This window comes from Leiobunum rupestre, chromosome 5, assembly GCF_980474605.1.
Source record: "Leiobunum rupestre chromosome 5, qqLeiRupe1.1.hap1, whole genome shotgun sequence".
Lineage (NCBI taxonomy): Eukaryota > Metazoa > Arthropoda > Arachnida > Opiliones > Sclerosomatidae > Leiobunum > Leiobunum rupestre.
In genome coordinates, this window is record NC_143388.1 from 6,799,161 (window position 1) to 6,818,555 (window position 19,395).

At 38.1% G+C, this 19,395-nt stretch overlaps 1 protein-coding gene across 1 annotated transcript; it reads left to right on the forward strand.

Moving 5' to 3' along the window:
* The first annotated feature begins 8,505 nt into the window (after positions 1-8,505).
* Positions 8,506-15,263, forward strand: LOC149943407 (uncharacterized). The gene is made up of 4 exons (XM_090174932.1): positions 8,506-8,526; positions 9,741-9,982; positions 11,245-11,501; positions 14,993-15,263. Exons 2-4 carry the CDS (start codon positions 9,791-9,793, stop codon positions 15,204-15,206), a joined length of 663 nt encoding a protein of 220 aa, XP_090031058.1. The 5' UTR covers positions 8,506-8,526; positions 9,741-9,790; the 3' UTR covers positions 15,207-15,263.
* Positions 15,264-19,395: the final 4,132 nt, after the last annotated feature.

The following is a 19,395-nucleotide window of genomic DNA, read 5'->3' on the forward strand; positions in this document are numbered from 1 at the left end:
TACAAGATAACCATCTAATGGAATATCTGATAGTACCTACTAACATGTAAAACAAAGTTCTAAAATAAAAAATTAAATGTAAATAACTTGTTTTTATTGCCTAGAGATTAGAAAATTAAGGAGTTCTGAAGCGATAAGCAAACGGGTAAAAATCTAATCTCCAGATATCTGCGCGAGGAAAACTAATTTTGGAGAATGGGGATGGGGGAAAGCAGGGATGTACCCAAAAATGGACCAAAATGGACCAAATGTACCCCCAAAAACGACCAAAGTCACCATTTTCGGCCCTATGTACCCCATTTCGGACCAAATGTACCCCAAACTGGACCTTTTAGCTTTATTGTAATGTTAAACTCCCATAGAGATTCCCCTAAAAAGAATAATAAACTGGCGGTCCAATTTTGGGTACATTAATTATTTCGGAGAGATAAAACTAATTCTGGCAAACTGCTGCGATTTATAGCGAATGGGGAAAAAGCCAATTTCTAGCGATTGGGTTCGATAGTATGAGAGATAACAATTATGGTTGTTTTTATTGCCTAGAGATGGGGGAAAGCAACTGGTGATTAGAAGGGGTGAAAGCAATGGGGGAAAGGAGCTGGTGAACGAGAGATAAAGTATCCAGTGAATGGGGTTTGGGGGAAAGCAACCGGTGAACGGGAGAATCTGGTGAATAGAAATTCTGGTGATTAGAAATTCTGGTGATTAGAAATTCTGGTGATTGAGAGATCCCCTAAAAAGAATAATAAACTGGCGGTCCAATTTTGGGTACATTAATTATTTCGGAGAGATAAAACTAATTCTGGCAAACTGCTGCGATTTATAGCGAATGGGGAAAAAGCCAATTTCTAGCGATTGGGTTCGATAGTATGAGAGATAACAATTATGGTTGTTTTTATTGCCTAGAGATGGGGGAAAGCAACTGGTGATTAGAAGGGGTGAAAGCAATGGGGGAAAGGAGCTGGTGAACGAGAGATAAAGTATCCAGTGAATGGGGTTTGGGGGAAAGCAACCGGTGAACGGGAGAATCTGGTGAATAGAAATTCTGGTGATTAGAAATTCTGGTGATTAGAAATTCTGGTGATTGAGAGAGAGGCGCGGGTGGGGGAGGAACGGGATAGGCGCGGGTGAACGGCGGGAGCCAAGCTCTTTGTGTCCTTCCGGTGATTGAGAATGAAATTCTCATTCACCAGAAGGACATCCCTTCTCTCTCACGACCCCCAATTCCGAGTTATTTACGAAAAACGTATTCTCGGTTCAAACCCTGCCCGGTATAAAATTTTAATTTTAATTTAAATAATTGAGACGAAACAATCGAGTTTAATTTATTCAGAATATTATAAATTAAGTAGTTACAACAGTGAGTTAGACGAACTAGAACAACGCACAATTGAATTTAACCCTATTTACAGAACAAGTTTATCAGTTAAATGTAATACGAAGCAAATTTTAATGAAATAAATATCTACAGAGGGTATTTGTATTTTTCTCGAAACACAAAAACCTTCTTTAAACCACTTCACACGAAAAAATGATAATTAAAAGCCAACAATACCGCCCAAAAGCTCAACACAATCAAAAAATTAAAATACAAAAACCCAATCGACCAAAATTTGGAGCCAAAACGACCAATAGAAAAATATATAATAACAACCCAATCAATCAGACCAGAGTAGAGCAAAAATAATTAATAGAAAAATATATAATAACAACCCAATCGATCAGGCTAAGAGCAAAAATAACGAATAGAAAAAAATTATAATAATATCCCAATCAATCAGACTTCAGGATCAAAATAGCTCATAGAAAAATATTATTACGCAGTTGAGTAACACCTTACCGTTCACAAATACGAATTTTCGACGTTATTAAAAGAAACCGGATAAGCTTTAAGCCCCGATGTAACCACTTTAAAGGTTCCACTAAAACTGAACGATTTCGAAAAATAAGCTTAAAAAACCAAAAATACCCAAGAATAGACAAAAAACAACGTTATCTCGATCAGTAAAAATAACATAAAACACTTACTTTGCCTGAAACCCAGATACTTTTTATATTTTAAAACAAGTATTGACCTTTAAAATTTCATACGTAAAAAATGTAGACTTTAACAAGATTAAATCAACATAATTTCATTCGTAAAAAAACCAGATTAGGCCTTCATAAATTCATTCATAAAAAAATTCAAGACTTTATTACCTATTATGCTTACGATGAGTGTCTTATTTTCAGTGAAACTAAGCAGATATCGGTGGTTCTGTGATAGAGCGCTCGACTGCCAAGCCGAATGGCCTGGGTTCGAAACCTGGGTGGTAGAGAAAACGCTAAATTAGAATTTCTTCGATGCAATAATTTCAATTTCAATTCTATTTCAATTAAACCAAAATTTCGTACTCTATTAAATACGCTTCTGAAAAAACCAAAATAAACATCTTCGTAGGGTGTTTATAATCTTCCCACCCAAACAAATATTACATTTATTTTTATCTCGGTTTTACTGGTATTTCAAGTTTAAGGAAGTAGATGTCAATGGCTCATCGGTAAAACGTCCGCGTCTTAACAACGTGGCCCGGGTTCGATTCCTAACGGCGATCGAATTTAACTTCAAGTTAATTTATTTTCCCATTGGAAAATTTTATACATGTCTAAAAAATTAAATTGTACAGGATAAATTGACGATAACAACTTTAAAACTGCTTAAAAGACTTTCGATGAAGCTGTTATTGAATAAATGTTACCAACATTATGGAAATATTTGACATTAATAAACTCATAATAGCGTAAAAAAGAACGGACTTTCGCCAAAGCTGTTTTTAAACAAGGAAACGAAAATATATTTTTGTAATATGAATCGTGTACCCGTGTGTTTGCTCAGATTGTTTATTGTTATTAGTTATTTTAGTTTAAAGAGTGTAATTTAATATTTTTAATATTTTTGGAAATACTACTGAAATTAAATACTATTATAAATAATTATAATTGAAAAATACAGCAATTCCAAAATTCTTAGTTATTTTTTTTGTAACGAGATGGCGTTGGGAGCCCAAAATGAATTAAAATGACAAGATAATTAATTCGAGGAATTTAAATAATATAAATTATTTGATATAAAAAGCAGATAAAATGTTCAAACTGAAAATAAAATTAACAGAAAAAAATTTATCTAAAATATATGCAGAAGCGAGACTTGAACTCACGCCCGGTAGATTGACAGAGCGCGTCGTTAACCATTATACCGGCCTCGTCGCTAAGTCGACTAAAGAAAACTATGTATAGATGTAAAAGCATCCAAGTCTTAGCAATGAATCGGCCACGAAATAGCCAGAAATAACCGAATTACAATTACATACAGGTCAAATCGCTAATTATTTTATTGCACAAACTCAATTTGCAACTAGATTTTGTATTATTTATGAATTATCTTTAATTTTGACTAGAAACTAAACCCGTTTTGCCTGAATGCTCGTATTTTCTCGACGACGTTCGGCCATCTTTTTATATTTCATCTCTAGCACGCACACACACACACACACACACACGCACGCACGCACGCACGCTCGCACGCACGCACGCACGCACGCGCACGCACACGCACACGCACACGCACACGCACACGCACACGCACGCTTGATACGATCGCAAATTGACACTAAGACAAATATCGTGAACAATTGGTGAAAACCCTGCCATTGCATGTTGAGAGGTTGCCATAACACTCAGCACTCTATCCGTCCCAAAAGTCAAGAAGAAGTTGGAAAAAAAACACGCATGCATACAAAACACAAACACCACAAACACAACCGTCATAACACAAACTCAACATTACAAAAAGATATCCAATCAAACTGAGTTAAAACTGCCGCGACGCTGAGCGTTAACGAAAAGCAACAACCAAACTCAACGCAATCGCAAATTTATCCGTTAACGCTTACCGTCACACGGTGGTTTGCCAACCTTTAAACTGCTAAAACGGTTATTCGACTGCGTACGCACTGAGCCAAGAAACTGCGTACGCAGTGATTACCCTTTGCCCCGAAAATGCGAACGCGTTCGCAGGCCTGACAGACAGACCCACAGACCGACAGACTAGCTATCTGTTTTTTTTTCAAGTTGTTTAAACCGTAGTGACTTTCTGACCGTTTCGGACAAAGACTATATATACGCTTCGCTTTCTAGACAGGCGTGTTCCTAGGAAAAACCTGTTAACACCTCTGTAGCACTGTAAAAGCTGGGGTAATATTTTGACCCGTAGCTAGAGGCGTCACTAGTAACACAGCTCAAGCTAGGGGAAAATTTTTATCAGCGTCGAGATGGAGCCACAATCGGTATGCAAGTTGAGCCATAGAACACGCCTGTCTAGTAAGCGAAGCGTTTACATAGTCTTTGGTTTCGGACGTCTGACGACAGTCTGTCACTGCTATCTGCTTATGCGTTCTTGTTTGGTGAAGTGCAGCAAGCCTCAAGAAGAGGGTTTATAAAATTATAGCAGTTTACACTTGACTAATAAGCAATAAGCAACCAGTGGCGCAGTTTAGGGTTCGGGGCCCGTAAAAGGTTTTTCAAGGGGGACACTATCTCTATAGTGAGTTAGAACTAACCTGTATCGCCATCTACAGTTAGAACTAACATGTATCTCCATCTACAGTTAGAGTCAACACGTACCTCCATCTTATTTAGATAAACGCTTAAAAACGTATTTATACGAGACATACAATATCAGTTCTGGTCTTAAGATTTGTGAGGTCACATGTTAAGTCACCTCGCAAAGCGTAAGTTAAAGAAATAACATAAATGATGACAATCATCGTCTGGAGCATTTAAAGCAAAGATTCTGGTAGAACTTCTTAGTCTGGAGTTCAGACTCCCAAGTTCGAATAGAAACACGATCTCGATGACTCAATGTAAATTAATTAAAAATATGGTTACTATTCTATCGTAACGAACCGTTTAAAGATAGGAGGTTAACTTGAAAGTGATGAACTTTCAAGTTTTGGAAAGACATTGTCTTCCCTTCCGGTCTTCATTTTCTTGAAAAATATTATAAATATACCGGCGAGATTTCTATGACTATTTTAGATTTTATAAACAAAATTACCCAGTCCAGAAATTAAATTATGCAAACGAATTAACCTTACCTTACAGCCTTGAAATTTGAAACTAATACAAAGACAACTTAGTTATTAATTTACCGCTTTAAAACACATGTCTCGATTCATTTAAAAAACCAGTGAAGTAGGACTCCCTACTCTATGTTACTTTTACTATGCACCTTTTTTGAATATTTCACGGTTATTGTTGTTGTATTTAAAATATTTTGGGCTCGCCGTCTGTTACTATGTCTATTGATTAAGAAAACTGAAAGGAATATTTGAAGCAAGCAACTGAGATTCAAAGCCTATTTTCGAATGTTACCGGTACATGATGAGATAAAAAGGATTAACTATTCTCAACAAATTGACTCTCAAGTTTCTTATTTGACTACTAATATAACCTAAAGAAAATATTTTAACTCCTTTTTATATAGTACGTCTTTAGTCAATGGGGGGGGGGGGGGCAGGCCCCTCTGCCCCCCCCTTGGATCCGCGCCTGTGTCTTTATATGAATATTTTAGAGACGAACCTTTTAGGAGTTGTAGGAGGGACTGCTCTCAATTTCTTAAGGGTTTGCCAGATTATAAGATTGTAATATATTTTCGAGATAAACCATTTGAGGGTCGAGATGACCATTTTCAAGGTCGAGGTCGCCCATTGGGAAAAACCTGGTTTTGTCAAACCCATGGAGAAGGTAAATTGGTCACCTAAACCAGTGGCGTAGCTAGGGGGGATTGTGTGTAAAAACGTTCCACAATGTGTTAGCCTCACAAAGTCTTAGCTTCCAATAGTGTACACCATTACCTATTATTTCAATTACACAAAACTAAATGATAATGATAATTTTAAGATTAAATAGCTTTTAGTGGTGTAAACTGAAATATTTTTTAGGTATTTTTGTAAGAGTTTGGTGTAACGTGTGTTCTTCGGTTTCCACTTCCATAAAAACTTGTCGAGGTTAACGGTAATAGTCGGTGAATGGAGCTGTTCGCATGGTATGAAGGGCTTACCACCACCCTCCTTCTCATTGTAACCCGGCCACCTGTTTAAAGGCATTAAAACTCGCTCGATGACTTGGGTATTAGCCTAGCTGATTTTTATTATTATTATTAATGCGCTCACCAACATTGTTAATTTTAAAGGTATCGGTACGTTTTGCCAGAGAGTGAAGAATATGGAAACCAACTGCCTAATGGTTCATGGACTGGAGTCGTGGGGATTCTCGCTCAAAATGTGAATCAATAATGAGTAGAATCAGGAAACAATACATGTATACTCTTGGATTGTTTAAGGATCAATTGCCACCGTGCTCCAAAAACGGGTGGGGCTTAAACTACGTTGCATGTAAGACTTTAAGTTTTTTTTTCAAAATCATTGGCTGGCTGCCGTCGCCAACAAGCTGCACCGTGGAAAGATAATGAAGTACCAATTAGTTCTCAAACTTAATATCGTGTAAAATATATGATGTTCTTCGGGAAACTGACCTAGTTCCGCGTAAAATCAGTTATTTAGAAGCTAATCAAACTTCTATTTGAGACAAGGCTAAAGCCCCGTTTTCAATTACGATAAATTTCAGGCTTTTCGCTTTTGCTTTTTTGACGCGCTTTTATTTCCAAATAAGTCTATATCAAATCCATTTAGATATCTGCTTCTCGTGACAAAAAAGCCGATAGAGAAGCTTCTCGCGGTTGCTTTTGACGCAAAAGTGTGATTTTTGTTCCGAAAAATCGTGATTTAAAACGGATCATTAAGGGGGAAGAATACAGTAAAAGCCTCTTTTTCGTTCAAGCTCAACGTTTCTGTTTTAACAATCACATAATTGAATTATATTTTTCTTATTAGGCTGAACCTTCCTCTAGTGCTTAAAATAATTTTGATAATTCTAATATTAATAGTTAACGAGATATAAGGTTCTAACTAAAGGGTAGTTTGGGCGCTTGCCCAACTTGTTTAGCTCCGGGGGCTCAAATTAAAACGTAATAACTTAATTACTTTTAAATTTAAAATTGTAAAAATTATTTTAGGCACTAAATAAGAGGCTGTTCTACATTTAAATATTAATTTTATAAGTTTAAATACAAAATTAAAAGAGTTCAGCTTGAAATAGCGCGAAAGTAGACAATGGCCACAGTAGTCTTCCGCCTTAATGTCGAATAGGCTCCGAGTTTAGCCTACCATGTCGCGAGCAAAAACCGCAACTGTAAACTACACTTGTTTCTATGAGAATCATTAGAGTATGCCATATAGTCTTCCTCAGACATTCCAAGTGTATACATATTTAAGTGTGCCGATGCCGATATAGTTAGTGATAAATGAAAATTTTCAGAAATCAGATTTCGCCGTGGCATTCCTCGGAGACACAATATTGAGAAGAGCCGCCATTGACTTCAGTAAACCGTACTTAAGCAACACAGCCAGCTTTTTCATTGGCCCGCCGACTCTGGTCCGTTCAAACTCGATCTTTTTCTTGTTTCCTTTCAAAACTGAGGTACGAGTTATTAAAATTTTCATCAACCCGCAACATTAAAATTAGCGGTAAAATCATGAAAAATATACCTTTGCACGTTGGTACATTGTGAGCTATAGCGCGAGGTTCTGTTGTTCTATAGCTCTGGCGTGGTGGTCAATTAGTTTAGAAATTGGGTCAATTTCAGAATCTGAAACAATCGAGTGGGCTACACCTTTTATTAACTTTTCGGAAACTCATTGGGTTTTCATTTGTGACTACAATCTACTAGTACTGCCGAGGGGTCGGACATTCCCAAAAAAAGCGTACGGGATTTCGAAATCTCTGTGATTTCGTCAAAGATTTCGCGATTTCGTCGGAGATTTCGCGGTTTCGTCAGAGATTTCGCGATTTTATTAGAGATTTCGCGATTTCATAAGATTTTGCGATTTCATAAGATTTTGCGATTTCGTCTAAGATTTCTCGATTTCGTCGGAGATTTCTTCTGAAGTGTACGGGATTTTGTACAAATGTGGGGCAAATAAAATTACCCGGCGGGCTACAAATGGCAAACTGGTCCGAGTTTGCCCGTCACTGATTTAAGACTACATTTGGCGAAAAAGTAGAAGTGCTCAAGCCCGGACATTGGTCTTTATATAGGTTAAAATTATGCAGAGTGGGTCGACATATTTACCCAACGTTTGTTACGACTGTATTTCCGTTTAAGCATCCATGCAACTACGTCTTAACCATTGGTACAAATAAGATCAACCAGCCAAACTCGTTAGAGCGACACTTATCAGTGTGAACGACATCCCAGCACATAATTTTAGTAACATTAAGTAGATATATAGAGCAGCAATATGTTGCAGGTTTGGATTTCCATTGCCTTTGTCGGCATCACAGTTGCCGTACTGTTACGTTTATTCACCTCGGATTACGAAGTTAAATATATTGTATTTATCATAAGTGCAATTTTTTTGAGTCAAAGTAAGTTTCAAAATTCCTAATATTTATTTAGTTTGAGCAATAGTGTATTTATTTAAACTTAGAGAGTAGGTCATTGTTGAAATGATCCGTGGTTATCATGGTCTACTTTAACACCCCCTGGTACGAGAGAGAGGAGGAAAAACTTGCTTCAATCGCTTCGGAAGATGTAGGTTTTAGGCTTCGCTTACTAGACAGGCGTCTCCATACAAAAAACCTGTTAACACTTTCGAAACACGGGAGAAGCCTTTGACCTGCCGTTAGAGGCGCCACTTGTAGCACTGCTGAAGCACGGTTGAAATTTTGACCAGCGTCTGCTATCGTATGCAAGTTGAGCCATTGAATACGCCAGTCTATTTGGTGAAGCGTATATATAGTCTTTGGTTTTAGGGAGTCAATGAGAAGCCACCGATTAAATGACGCCACTAAGTACTATGTTGGTTAAGCTATTTCCACCAATGGGAAAGCGGGTGAAAGGTTATTGCCCTTTACTCTTTTTTACTACTGGACACCCTAGTATTAGGCGCCATCTAATCGGTGACTGTTCTTCAAAATTTCCCACGTTGGGTCAAAGATAATATAAACCTCGTACCCTAGATTTGAATTAACTGCCTCGCGCGTAATCAACTAGGAGCAACAAACACAAGGAGGACGCAGCTAACCTTTAAACACGCTAACGCCGGGTTGTGTAAAAATTTAATTGGATGAACCTTTACGCTGAACGTTTTATGAAAAAGGGGGAAGACAATTTCGGAATTTTCCCCTTCCGACGGCAGCCGGCGATAATGCGTCTAGCCAATGAGAAATCTACGCAAGAAAATACACGACTTTTGACGGGTTGCGTTCTCCTTGAGTGGGGTGCTGTAGGAAGTCAGAAACAATTAGCTCCATAGTTACAATGGTAACCGACTATAGATAAGACCACGGCCAGCTTTGATGTCGCGTTGTTGCGCGAACAGCGCGTCATAAAAGCTGGCCGTGATAGGACAATACAGCGACCGATGTAGCCCGATTTTTCGGAGGTCACGTGCGTGAAGTGGGTAGACACTTCGTTACAAAACCGTCAATCAGAAAGCTCTCAGAATTCGAATCTAGAGTACGGAGTTCTAAATTATCTTTGATTGGGCGCACCGTTAAAAGTCATGTCAACAAATCATTATCCCTAAGTATAAATAAATACCATCGTGGTTTTAGAAAATTAATACCAATATCTGCAGGTATTAACGTCGCGCCAAATGAACCGAGCAACAGACGTTCCATCTCACCAATGGTAACTCTCTGGATGGGCTTATCGTGCGCTCTGTCCGTGCTCTATGGCGTCGTTCTAACGGCTTCCGCCAGCATTTCTACTCAAACCGAAATTAACACGCTGAAAGAGATTGCCGTCCAATTCCACTCTGGAAAATTGAGGATTCTTCTTCTCAAAGGAGCTTTGTTTTCCGATTTCATTAAAAATCAGGTATACATTGAAAGTAAGGGTGTGCGAGTCCTGTTTTTTGAAATTCGAGTCGAGTCTCGAGTCTTAGAAACTTGGACTCGCGAGTCCTCGAGTCCAAATATTAAAGACTTGATCGAGTCCTCGAGTCCTAAAGAATTAGGTTTAAAGCTTTCGAGTCCAATACGAGTCCGGAATGTTTTTAACGAGTCCAATTCGAGTCCTAATTTTTATCGAGTTCAATTCGAGTCCTAAGTTATCGTGGCCAATTCGTCTGAAATTTATTTGTCGCTGTTTAAATAATCGCCGAGAAATAATGGACTTGCCCAATAATAATGGACTCGCCGAGTACTAATGGACTCGCCGAGTAATAATGGACTCGCCGAGTAATAATGGACTCGCCGAGTAATATTAGACTCGCCGGGTAATTTTCAAATTATCTATTTACTCGAGTCCGCTTCGAGTAATTATGTACCCTTTTCGTGGGAATCGGGTACCCGTGCGAGTAATAAAATTACGTATTCCGAGTCCAAGTCCGAGTACTCGGACTCGATAACGAGTACTCGCAATTTTCGAGTACTCGCACACCACTAATTGAAAGTAACCTGGCCGTTATCTGCTAATCAGCATACTTACAAATTAAAAAACCAATGCTTCCGCTCGGTTTTAAAAACCAAACCAGGCTTCAACTTCAACCCCATGAAGCGTAAAAACCACCTAATAGACAACTTTCACGAAATAGAACGAATAATTCAGAACATTCTAACTGGTTGAAACTGTGTTGGCTAAAATAAAGAGGAGCTCTTTATCGCTCCGAATTTTTTGAACAAACTCTCTTGATAGTGTGTTGAATTTTTGTAGCTGAAAATATCCTTACAAAAATTTTACACGAAAAACCAATTACATGTAGGATAAATGTTAATTAAAAAGTAGTGGAAAACGAGGTTAATAAATTTACAAAATAAAAAACAATGCATAAAAAAACGATCACTTTTTAACAACTCTTTAGTTTTCAAAATTCATTGCCCAGGATTTAGGCACATGTTTAATTAATATTAATATATAAAGCATTACATTTTACCAGTTTGCCAACTTTCATGTAAATAGGTGAATTATTATATGTAAGCAAAATTGCATTTGATTTTTTTCGACTGGACCACAAAAAGGCTTTAATAGCTGCTACATAATTAAAACCGTACCTTATCAAAAAACAATTAAAAACGATGAATCTATTAGAAAGTATTTCTTTCTACAACTGAGAATACGTGTTCCTTTATTTCTAATAGCCTTCCACGTCGGAATATGGAGATCTGTATCGTAGCGTTTTGATCACCGATTGGAATATTCCGGGATACGCAGAGTTACCAAATTTGTCAGAACACAGGCTGGCGCTTATTACAGGTGGACACACTTTCGGTCTATTTCTCCATCAATTCGGAAATCCTGATTTTGAGTTTCATCGAGTTGAAGAACCCCTGTTCTCCTTCAACCACGCCATAGGATTACGCAGAAATTTCAAATGCAAAGCAATTTTTGACAAAGTGTAAGTCGATCACTTTTTCATTTCAATTTGTGAATTTAAAGGAGAACTGTCACCAAAACCAAAATTTAGGAAGTTTTTCTAAAGAACGATAGAAAATATATTAATAATTATGTCCCTGAAATTTTATAGATATTGGAAAAGTATTTAAAAAGTTACGCTACTTTTTCCGCAACCTACATCAAACGGCTTCAAAAATTTCAGAAATCGCGGTCGAACTTACTTGCAGCGCCAAAAGAATGAAGCGGCAAAAATTTGAGAAAGGGTGCGTGTAAGGCATATTAAAACACGATTAACTACAATCTACCAATATAACTAGGTTAAAAGCTAAGGAGAATGCCGTAGCAGACGACAGTTCCGAGCGAAAAACGATAAAACCGGGGGAAAATATTTCGTTCACGAGATGGCGCTGCGGGTAGGTTCAACCAAGCGGTTCTGAGATTCTCGAGTCGGGGGGGATAAAACACGAAATTTAGTTGCTTATAATAAAACAAATACTGGCAATATTAACATGAAATATTTTGTATAACCATTTTCGGACGTCCTCTATCCGTTTAAATGGGTGTAAACCAATTTTAGGGTGGTGACAGTTCTCCTTTAAGCCTAGTGCTTCCAACGGTCAACTGATCAGTTTATTTAGGTCATCATTTTGACATATATGGAAGCAATCAGTTAATCCCCTCACTCAGAAATCTGATTTCAAATTTTATAAAACGAAACCATTTCTTGAAAACAATAAAATAAACGGATGTTAAAATTTCAAAAGGAATTTAGTCGTCGGATAAATCAAATTGATTACTGCGAGGCATCTGAGATCTGTTGGTTTATGATGAGTACAGGCTTAAAGTATCTGGTTTGCATTTTGACTCTTATAAATAAATCTGAATGTAAATGTGGATAATCTGATATTCTATATTTAATAATTATTCACTCTGTTCAGATACCGCAACTGTTGTCTGACAATCTGTTGGAAGCACAAGCTTAGCCTATCCGTAAATGGGTTTAAACCATTTCCTTTCGCACGTCTCAACAAAGAGAATGTAAATCCAAGAGTGCTAAGAATAGTTTTGGCACTTTTAGATAAGTTTTTAATGAGGCTGGTATGTGGATTTCGCCTAAATGACCCCAAATCCGAATGAACGAGACCCGAGTATTGTAGCATTTCATGTATAAAAATGTTCATTCCTTTTTCAATCCCCTTTGTAATTTTCATACCCTCCTTCTGACTGGTTACGCCATTGATCCATCTATATAAAATCAGTTACAACCTTGGAAGGGTTTACATTCTTGTACCGATAACACAAGAATATTTCGTTAATTAGTGGGTAGTCGGTGGGAATTTCACATTGGGCCGTTTCGCGAAACTATTTATCGGTGTATCTACGCGGGTTTTCTGAATCCCAGTAAATTAAATCAACTGGGCATTATTTAAAACTGATTAATACCTAAGACCATTTACACCTGGACTACAATGCCAACGTTATAACTCCGATTTCAGAGTGTCCGCTACAAAACACCACCAAGTGGAGAAAATCCGCGATAGTAATCCACAAACATGCAGCAACCCCCTTTTTAGTTTTACACGAGCCTAGTATAGGCTAGAGTAAAACTCTCGAAGCCGCTACAATCCCCACCGCCGCCGCCGCCGCCGTTCGCAAACACGCCGTTTTCTAACGCCACGGTAGGATTCTCACCGTCCGCAATAACGTCGTTCTCTTACGCCTCGGTAGAATCCTCCTACGCTTGCGTTTTAAACCAGAGAGGGAAAGGCCGTAGAAAGCTAGCCATATTCTCCTATAGTTATACCAGATTTTCGTCCCTAAAATTCACGCGCGTTCGACAACCAACAACCTAGCAAGTCGGGCAATCGGGATTCGGCGACCATCTGGTGTTTCCGTCTCTGGCGTTTTGGCGTTTTCGTTCGCACACGGTTTCCGCAACAGCGCTTCTGCGCTTGCCTCTCGCTTCCATTCTGGTGGGGGGGGGGGGGGGGGGAATATGGCGGCTCTCCCACCGAGCGCTTCTTTCTGTTGTTGGCGACTGTTCGGAGCCCAGCCATTCTGTGGAATTTGGGAACTATCACCTTCCCAGAGCCCCCAGGTGTGAAGGGAGGGGAGGGGGCGGAATGGGTTTTCGTAAGTGCATCTCTAAACGTGGTGAAATAGCTTCTGTTTGTTTTGTAACCCTTTAGCCCAACCACACTGAGTAATTTTTTGAAAAGGTCACCCCTATATTTCCCACAAACATATTTCGAGCGGTTTTTTTCGACCGTTTATTTTATTTGTTCATTTTTCCGTTACCGGTTATACTACTATTCGTTGTGTTCGTAAAGCTTGGCTAGTGTGAAACTATTAATTGGGACTGCCGGGCCCACTTGTTTTGATCCCCCTTCTTTAGGAGGCGAACGGTTCGTGAATAACGGGCGAAAATTGGTCACGATCACGATTCGCGGGGCGACCGAGTAAATTGTCGGGAGAGGAGTGCGAAGTGAACGCGTTTTATCAGCCCGAATTCCCTTGTGGACGAGAGTTGCCTCTAAATAACGATGGTGGCGTTGGGGTAGCGGCGACACTAGCCTAACAACAACGCCTACCTTCATTGCAGTCCAGGTGTAAATGGTCTTAGTTAATACACAAGTAAGTTATCTAAATATTTCAACAATGATATTATATATATTTATAACGCAGGAATTAATACAATTATAGACGTTTATTTTAGCCAAGGAATACCTCAGTGCCTGTTTCCATACTAAGAAAAATCACATCACCTCGGGCAAGAATCGAACCTACAAACCTTTGTCGGTTCGATTCTTGCCGGAGGTAATGCGATTTTTCTAACGAGTAAGTCACTCTGGTATGTAAACATGCGCTGAGGTATTCACTGGTTAAAGGAAACTTCTATAATTGTATTAATTTCGGCGCTATAAATATATATTATATCATAAAATTAGTTTAGATACCTAATTATTTTATTACTAATTATCTATTGAATACTAACTTGACTACTTGAGGTTAACAGTAATAGTATGTGAAGGGAGCTTTAGGCTCGCGTGTCATGAAGGGCTTTCCACCACCCTCCTACCCATTGTAACCCGGCCACCTGAACTAATGGCATTGTAAGTCGCTCGATAACTAGGGCCTGAGGTGGTTCTTGGTATATTAGCCTAGCTTATTATTATTATAATTTCTGACTGTAAGCACTATAAGGATAAGAAGATATTGTCATCTATAGTTGAAAATAAGTTTCAATAGGGTAAATGGAAATATTGAAATTTAACACCGATATAATAGACAGGTTAAGCCACCATCTTGGAAACGTGAACGGGGATACTTGAGGATTGTAGTTTGTACGCATTAAAGCTACACTGTACGTTTACACTCAGGTACAAGTTTCGATAAAGTTTTCAAGGGGTGGCATAGCCTGTCTACTTTAAATTCAAGACCCAACGAAGTCAGTTCTAATTGTACGATATCGCTTTCTCAATTTGAAAATAGAATTGAAAATATGCGGGAAAACGGCTGCCTTTTGAAATGGGAAGAGGAGGTTCTACGTCCGTCGTTGGTTCGTCGAAAGAGCAGGGAATCCAAAGTGGACACCGCCTACATCGATATGCCGGACCTGATCAGTACTTTCATTCTACTGGCCATTGGAGCCCTTTTAACAATAATTACTCTAACTTATGAATTGTTGAGAGAAAAAATAGGATAATTCGAAAATTGATTAATTTATTATCATGTTTTCAATAAATTTAACCAAGAAACTATACAGCCTTGGAATATTTTATAGTTCCTTTGCCAACCTGCCACTAGAAATGGGCACCGTGCAAGCGTCCACAGCCCATACGGGTGACCAACAGCAAGTAGATTTAAACTACGTCGAATGTAAGACTTTTCGGGTTTTTTCAAATTCATTAGATGGCTGCCGTCACTAGGACGACGCGAAGTGGAAACAAAATGAAGGCCTGTCACTTGGAAAATACAGTTGACTAGAAACTGGATTTAAATAACCCCGATTAGTTCTCACACTGTAGATCTTGCAGAATTTGTAACGCTCTTCGAGAAATTCGTCCTATTCTTCAGGAAATTGGTCCTGTTCCGCGTAAAATTCCGAATTTAGATAGTTAAAAAAGTGCAAAGTAGGTATGTTAACTTCTATACGAAACAAGGCTTAATGTCGAATCAGCGCCATCCTGATTACACTAGGGTGAAGAAGTTGCTTCTTAAACTCCAGTAGAGCTCGCTAGCGAACAATCAGTCCGAATGTGAAAATACTGAAATGGAAACGAACGCTTGAATTTTTTAAAGTACGCGATAAGTTTGGCTTTGGAGAAAAAAGTCGATCTGAAGTTCTTCAACAGGACCGTTGACTAATTTTTAAATTTAAAACTGGACTGAACGACAGACATTCTTTTAGTAAAAAGTTAACATTTTAAGTAGTTTTTTTTAACAGTTAAATCTTGTAGCATATCTTGCCGAGATATGGTGATTTGAGTTTTATTAAAAGTACATTCTTCGATCGATCCGAACCATTTTGTCATATTTTTCACATAATTCGTTTATTATTGGCTTTAAAATGTTAAAGGTTTTAAAGATTACTAAAAATAAATTTTAAACTAATAGGCTGATATTTTTTCAATCCAAATTGGGCCTCATTTTAAACTTGTACAAATTTTACAATAGATCAAATTCCCTGGCTTGGAGCCCTACAAATTATATCTAGCAGGGCCCCTTAAAATTGATTTGTGTACCCCCCAAATAAAATGAAAAGTTGTAGATTTAGTAAATGCCATTTAAATTATTAATTAGCCAATAATTTTAGAAAACCTACATTAGCGTCTGCCTAAACATCAGGAAGAAGGTTCAGTCAAGCTCTCATCTTTGTCACGAAACATGAGAGCAAACAATTCGGACTTGTGAAGAAAACCAACAACACATAGAATTTACAACTGACGACTCTATACCACACTAGATTCTATTCGTGACGAAAGTTTACAGAATGAAATCGAGAAACTGATTAGCAACCCGGCCACCTATTACTTGATCACGCACAAGCAACATTGCTTATGTGGTCGAAGGTGGTGCCTTGGGTATTAGCTCTATTTTAAAAAAAAGCATTAATATGTTTTAAAATTAGAAAGCGAGGAGACGCTAATGAACTACTGACCGAAACAATGGAATTTTATTAAATGGAAGTAAGGAGTAAGTGGCGGAATGGTTACCACTTTCACCTCGCAGCAAGAGGAGGTGGGTTCGATCCCAGCTTGTATTACAGGGTGAAAATTCGGAACCACTCATTCCGCATTGAGTTTGCAAGTTCTTCCTCCACTAGTTCTTCGGTTCCTACTTCTCTAAAAACATGTTGCGGTTAAAGGTAATAGTTAGTGTAGGAAGCTGTTGGTTCGCGTGGCAAGAACGGCTAGCCACTACCGGTCCTACGCTGATTAGCATTATTTATCTATTTTTTAGAGTCGCCAGTTTTTGGAAAACAATTTATTCAATGGAATTAGATCATTTTATTACAAATAGCACTTTGATGATAAAAAAAGGTTATACAATAAAATGGTAAACAAAAATATTAATTCAAAACAATATTTTTGAACAGAGAAATTTTAAAAACTTAGAAGACTGCTTGAAAGTCAAACAAAAAAAGGCAAATTATATTCAAAAGAAACTGCGACTAACTAACAAAAAGTGTTTCGCTGTGATAAGATAATAAAGAGTTTCAAAGACATCAAGCCGACGCAAAAAGAAGATGATTCTAGAGGAGAACCTTGTGAATTTGAAGAGGTATTTTCGTCAACAGTGGCGGAAATTTTCCAACATATGAAAGTGGCTGCTTTATCAATCGAAGCGAAAATCGCACAAAGCAGCACTTTAAGAGTGACTCAGCATATTAACCACACAAAAAGCTTCGAATTCCTGAAAAAAATTAGAAGTTGAAAAGTCAAATTACCAAATTCTTTGTTCATTTATGTTCCATGAAATTTCAAATGAAAAATATTTAAAAAATAAAAAAGCCAAGTAGATTTCATACCTATAAAATGAAGGTTAAACTTTATGTGCTATTCAAGTACCTCATAGAGCCCCGCACTGGTGTTTTTGAAAGTTAAAAAGTATTTTTGATAAGGAACATCTATTTACAAACTTAAATGACCACTTGTATGTTCAAGAGATGGAACCACGATCTAAACGTTCTAGTTTCTAGCATAATTCAGATCTAGAAATGATAATAGTTTCGCAAAAATAACAACATGTAGCCCAATTGGCGGGGTGATTTGGTATTTTATTTATAAGGTATGTACTATCGAAGATCCATGTTTAGGTTAGGTTAGGTTAGGTTAGGTTAGGTTAGAGTTGGTTAAGTTTACTATTTCAGTTTTGGTTCAGTTACTTTTCTTGACTAGGTGAAGATAAAAATATAATTCATGCTCATTCCATTTTATTTTCAAATAAATGCATAGTACAAAGATATTAAAATGGCATAGCTAAATTCAAAGCTACTGCATCTAGTAGGGAGAGTGCTACTTCATTTTGAGATTTCAAAGGATTCTCGCGGTCTTTGTAGTAGTTTTTGATTGCGGTTGCATACCTTAAGTTCATTTCAGCGTATTTCTTTGACATAGCAAAAGCCAATTTATATAGCAGCGTTCGGTCGAATGGGACACCTCAAAAACCGCCTTCGGTCGAATGGGATTTCGGTCGAATTTGACTAAAGCACGGTCACACCCTCGATGCAAGACATTCATCCCGCCAAAAGACGCAGCAATGGGGCGACCAGCCCCCACTTCGCTGCGGGACAGAGAGTGGATGCTCTAGCATCTCTAGCCGACACCCTACCCACGTAGGTAGAATGCCAAGCTCTTCAGAAAAGGCTCCTAAAGGGGAACGACGAGCAAACTGCAACCCAAGTATCCCGGTACAGCTGGCACCGGATATCCCGGTGTGCTCCAAAAGGCCGGAAACCAATGTCACAGCACCTCATACGGAGACCTTCCGCACCACAACAGCCTACCAGTTCCTCCGAAGCGGCACGGATGTCTAGACCCTGTCCATTAGCCTGAGCCGAAACCCAATTTTTGGTCCCTACCTGACTGAAGTCGGAGGTGGAGGTAGGACCATTTGAGTAGGGCTAATATATCCCAGTGTGCCACCGCCCTTATGGGTTACAAAAGCCAGACCCCGACTCCCCGCTAAAGCCACCAGTTATCGCACACCGTGACCCGTGGAAATAGGTAGATGAGAGAGAGACTGAAAGCTGGTGTATATATGAGTCGGGCGGCAAACTCAAGGGTCTAGCTTCACCACTGGCCTTACTAAAACATAATGTTTTAATGTATAGTCTTAATTAGTAAAATATAGGTAGACGATATCGCAATGTAGTCGTCCAGCAACCCAACAGACGAAATCAACACCGTTTGATAAATTTAGATTTGTGTGATTTTTAAATCTGTACATGTAGATTATATTATAGAGCTTTGATATGAAACGTATTGTGCTCTGAATTACTTACATTGAAAGTTCAAAAATTTAAAATACCTTCCACGTATGAACATTTTGAACAATAATTACTATAAATTACTTGTGCTTAAACAGAGTAAAAGTTCCATATTTCAAGCATATATTCAATATTTACGAGTATGATCGTTTTGAACAATAAGCATTATAAATTACTAATGCTAAAGCAGAGTATAAATTTCCAACCAAATAAATACAACAACCAATATAGGTATGAGCTTTTTTAACCATAAGCACTATAGCTTACAAATTCTTAAAGGGAGTATTTTCCATATTTATAGTGAAGTACCTAATTTAATAATTTTGCCACATGGTTTAAAATGACAAAATTTCGATTGAATTTCAGTAATTCCTAGCGCTAGTCTCCAGAATTTGATTGGCCG

Excerpts from the sequence above, each read along its gene's own strand:
- LOC149943407 (XM_090174932.1), top strand. The coding sequence starts at position 9,791 with ATGGTAACTCTCTGGATGGGCTTATCGTGCGCTCTGTCCGTGCTCTAT. Across the intron at positions 9,983-11,244 it reads CCGATTTCATTAAAAATCAG|CCTTCCACGTCGGAATATGG; the intron begins GTATACATTGAA and ends TATTTCTAATAG. Across the intron at positions 11,502-14,992 it reads AAAGCAATTTTTGACAAAGT|AATTGAAAATATGCGGGAAA; the intron begins GTAAGTCGATCA and ends ATTTGAAAATAG.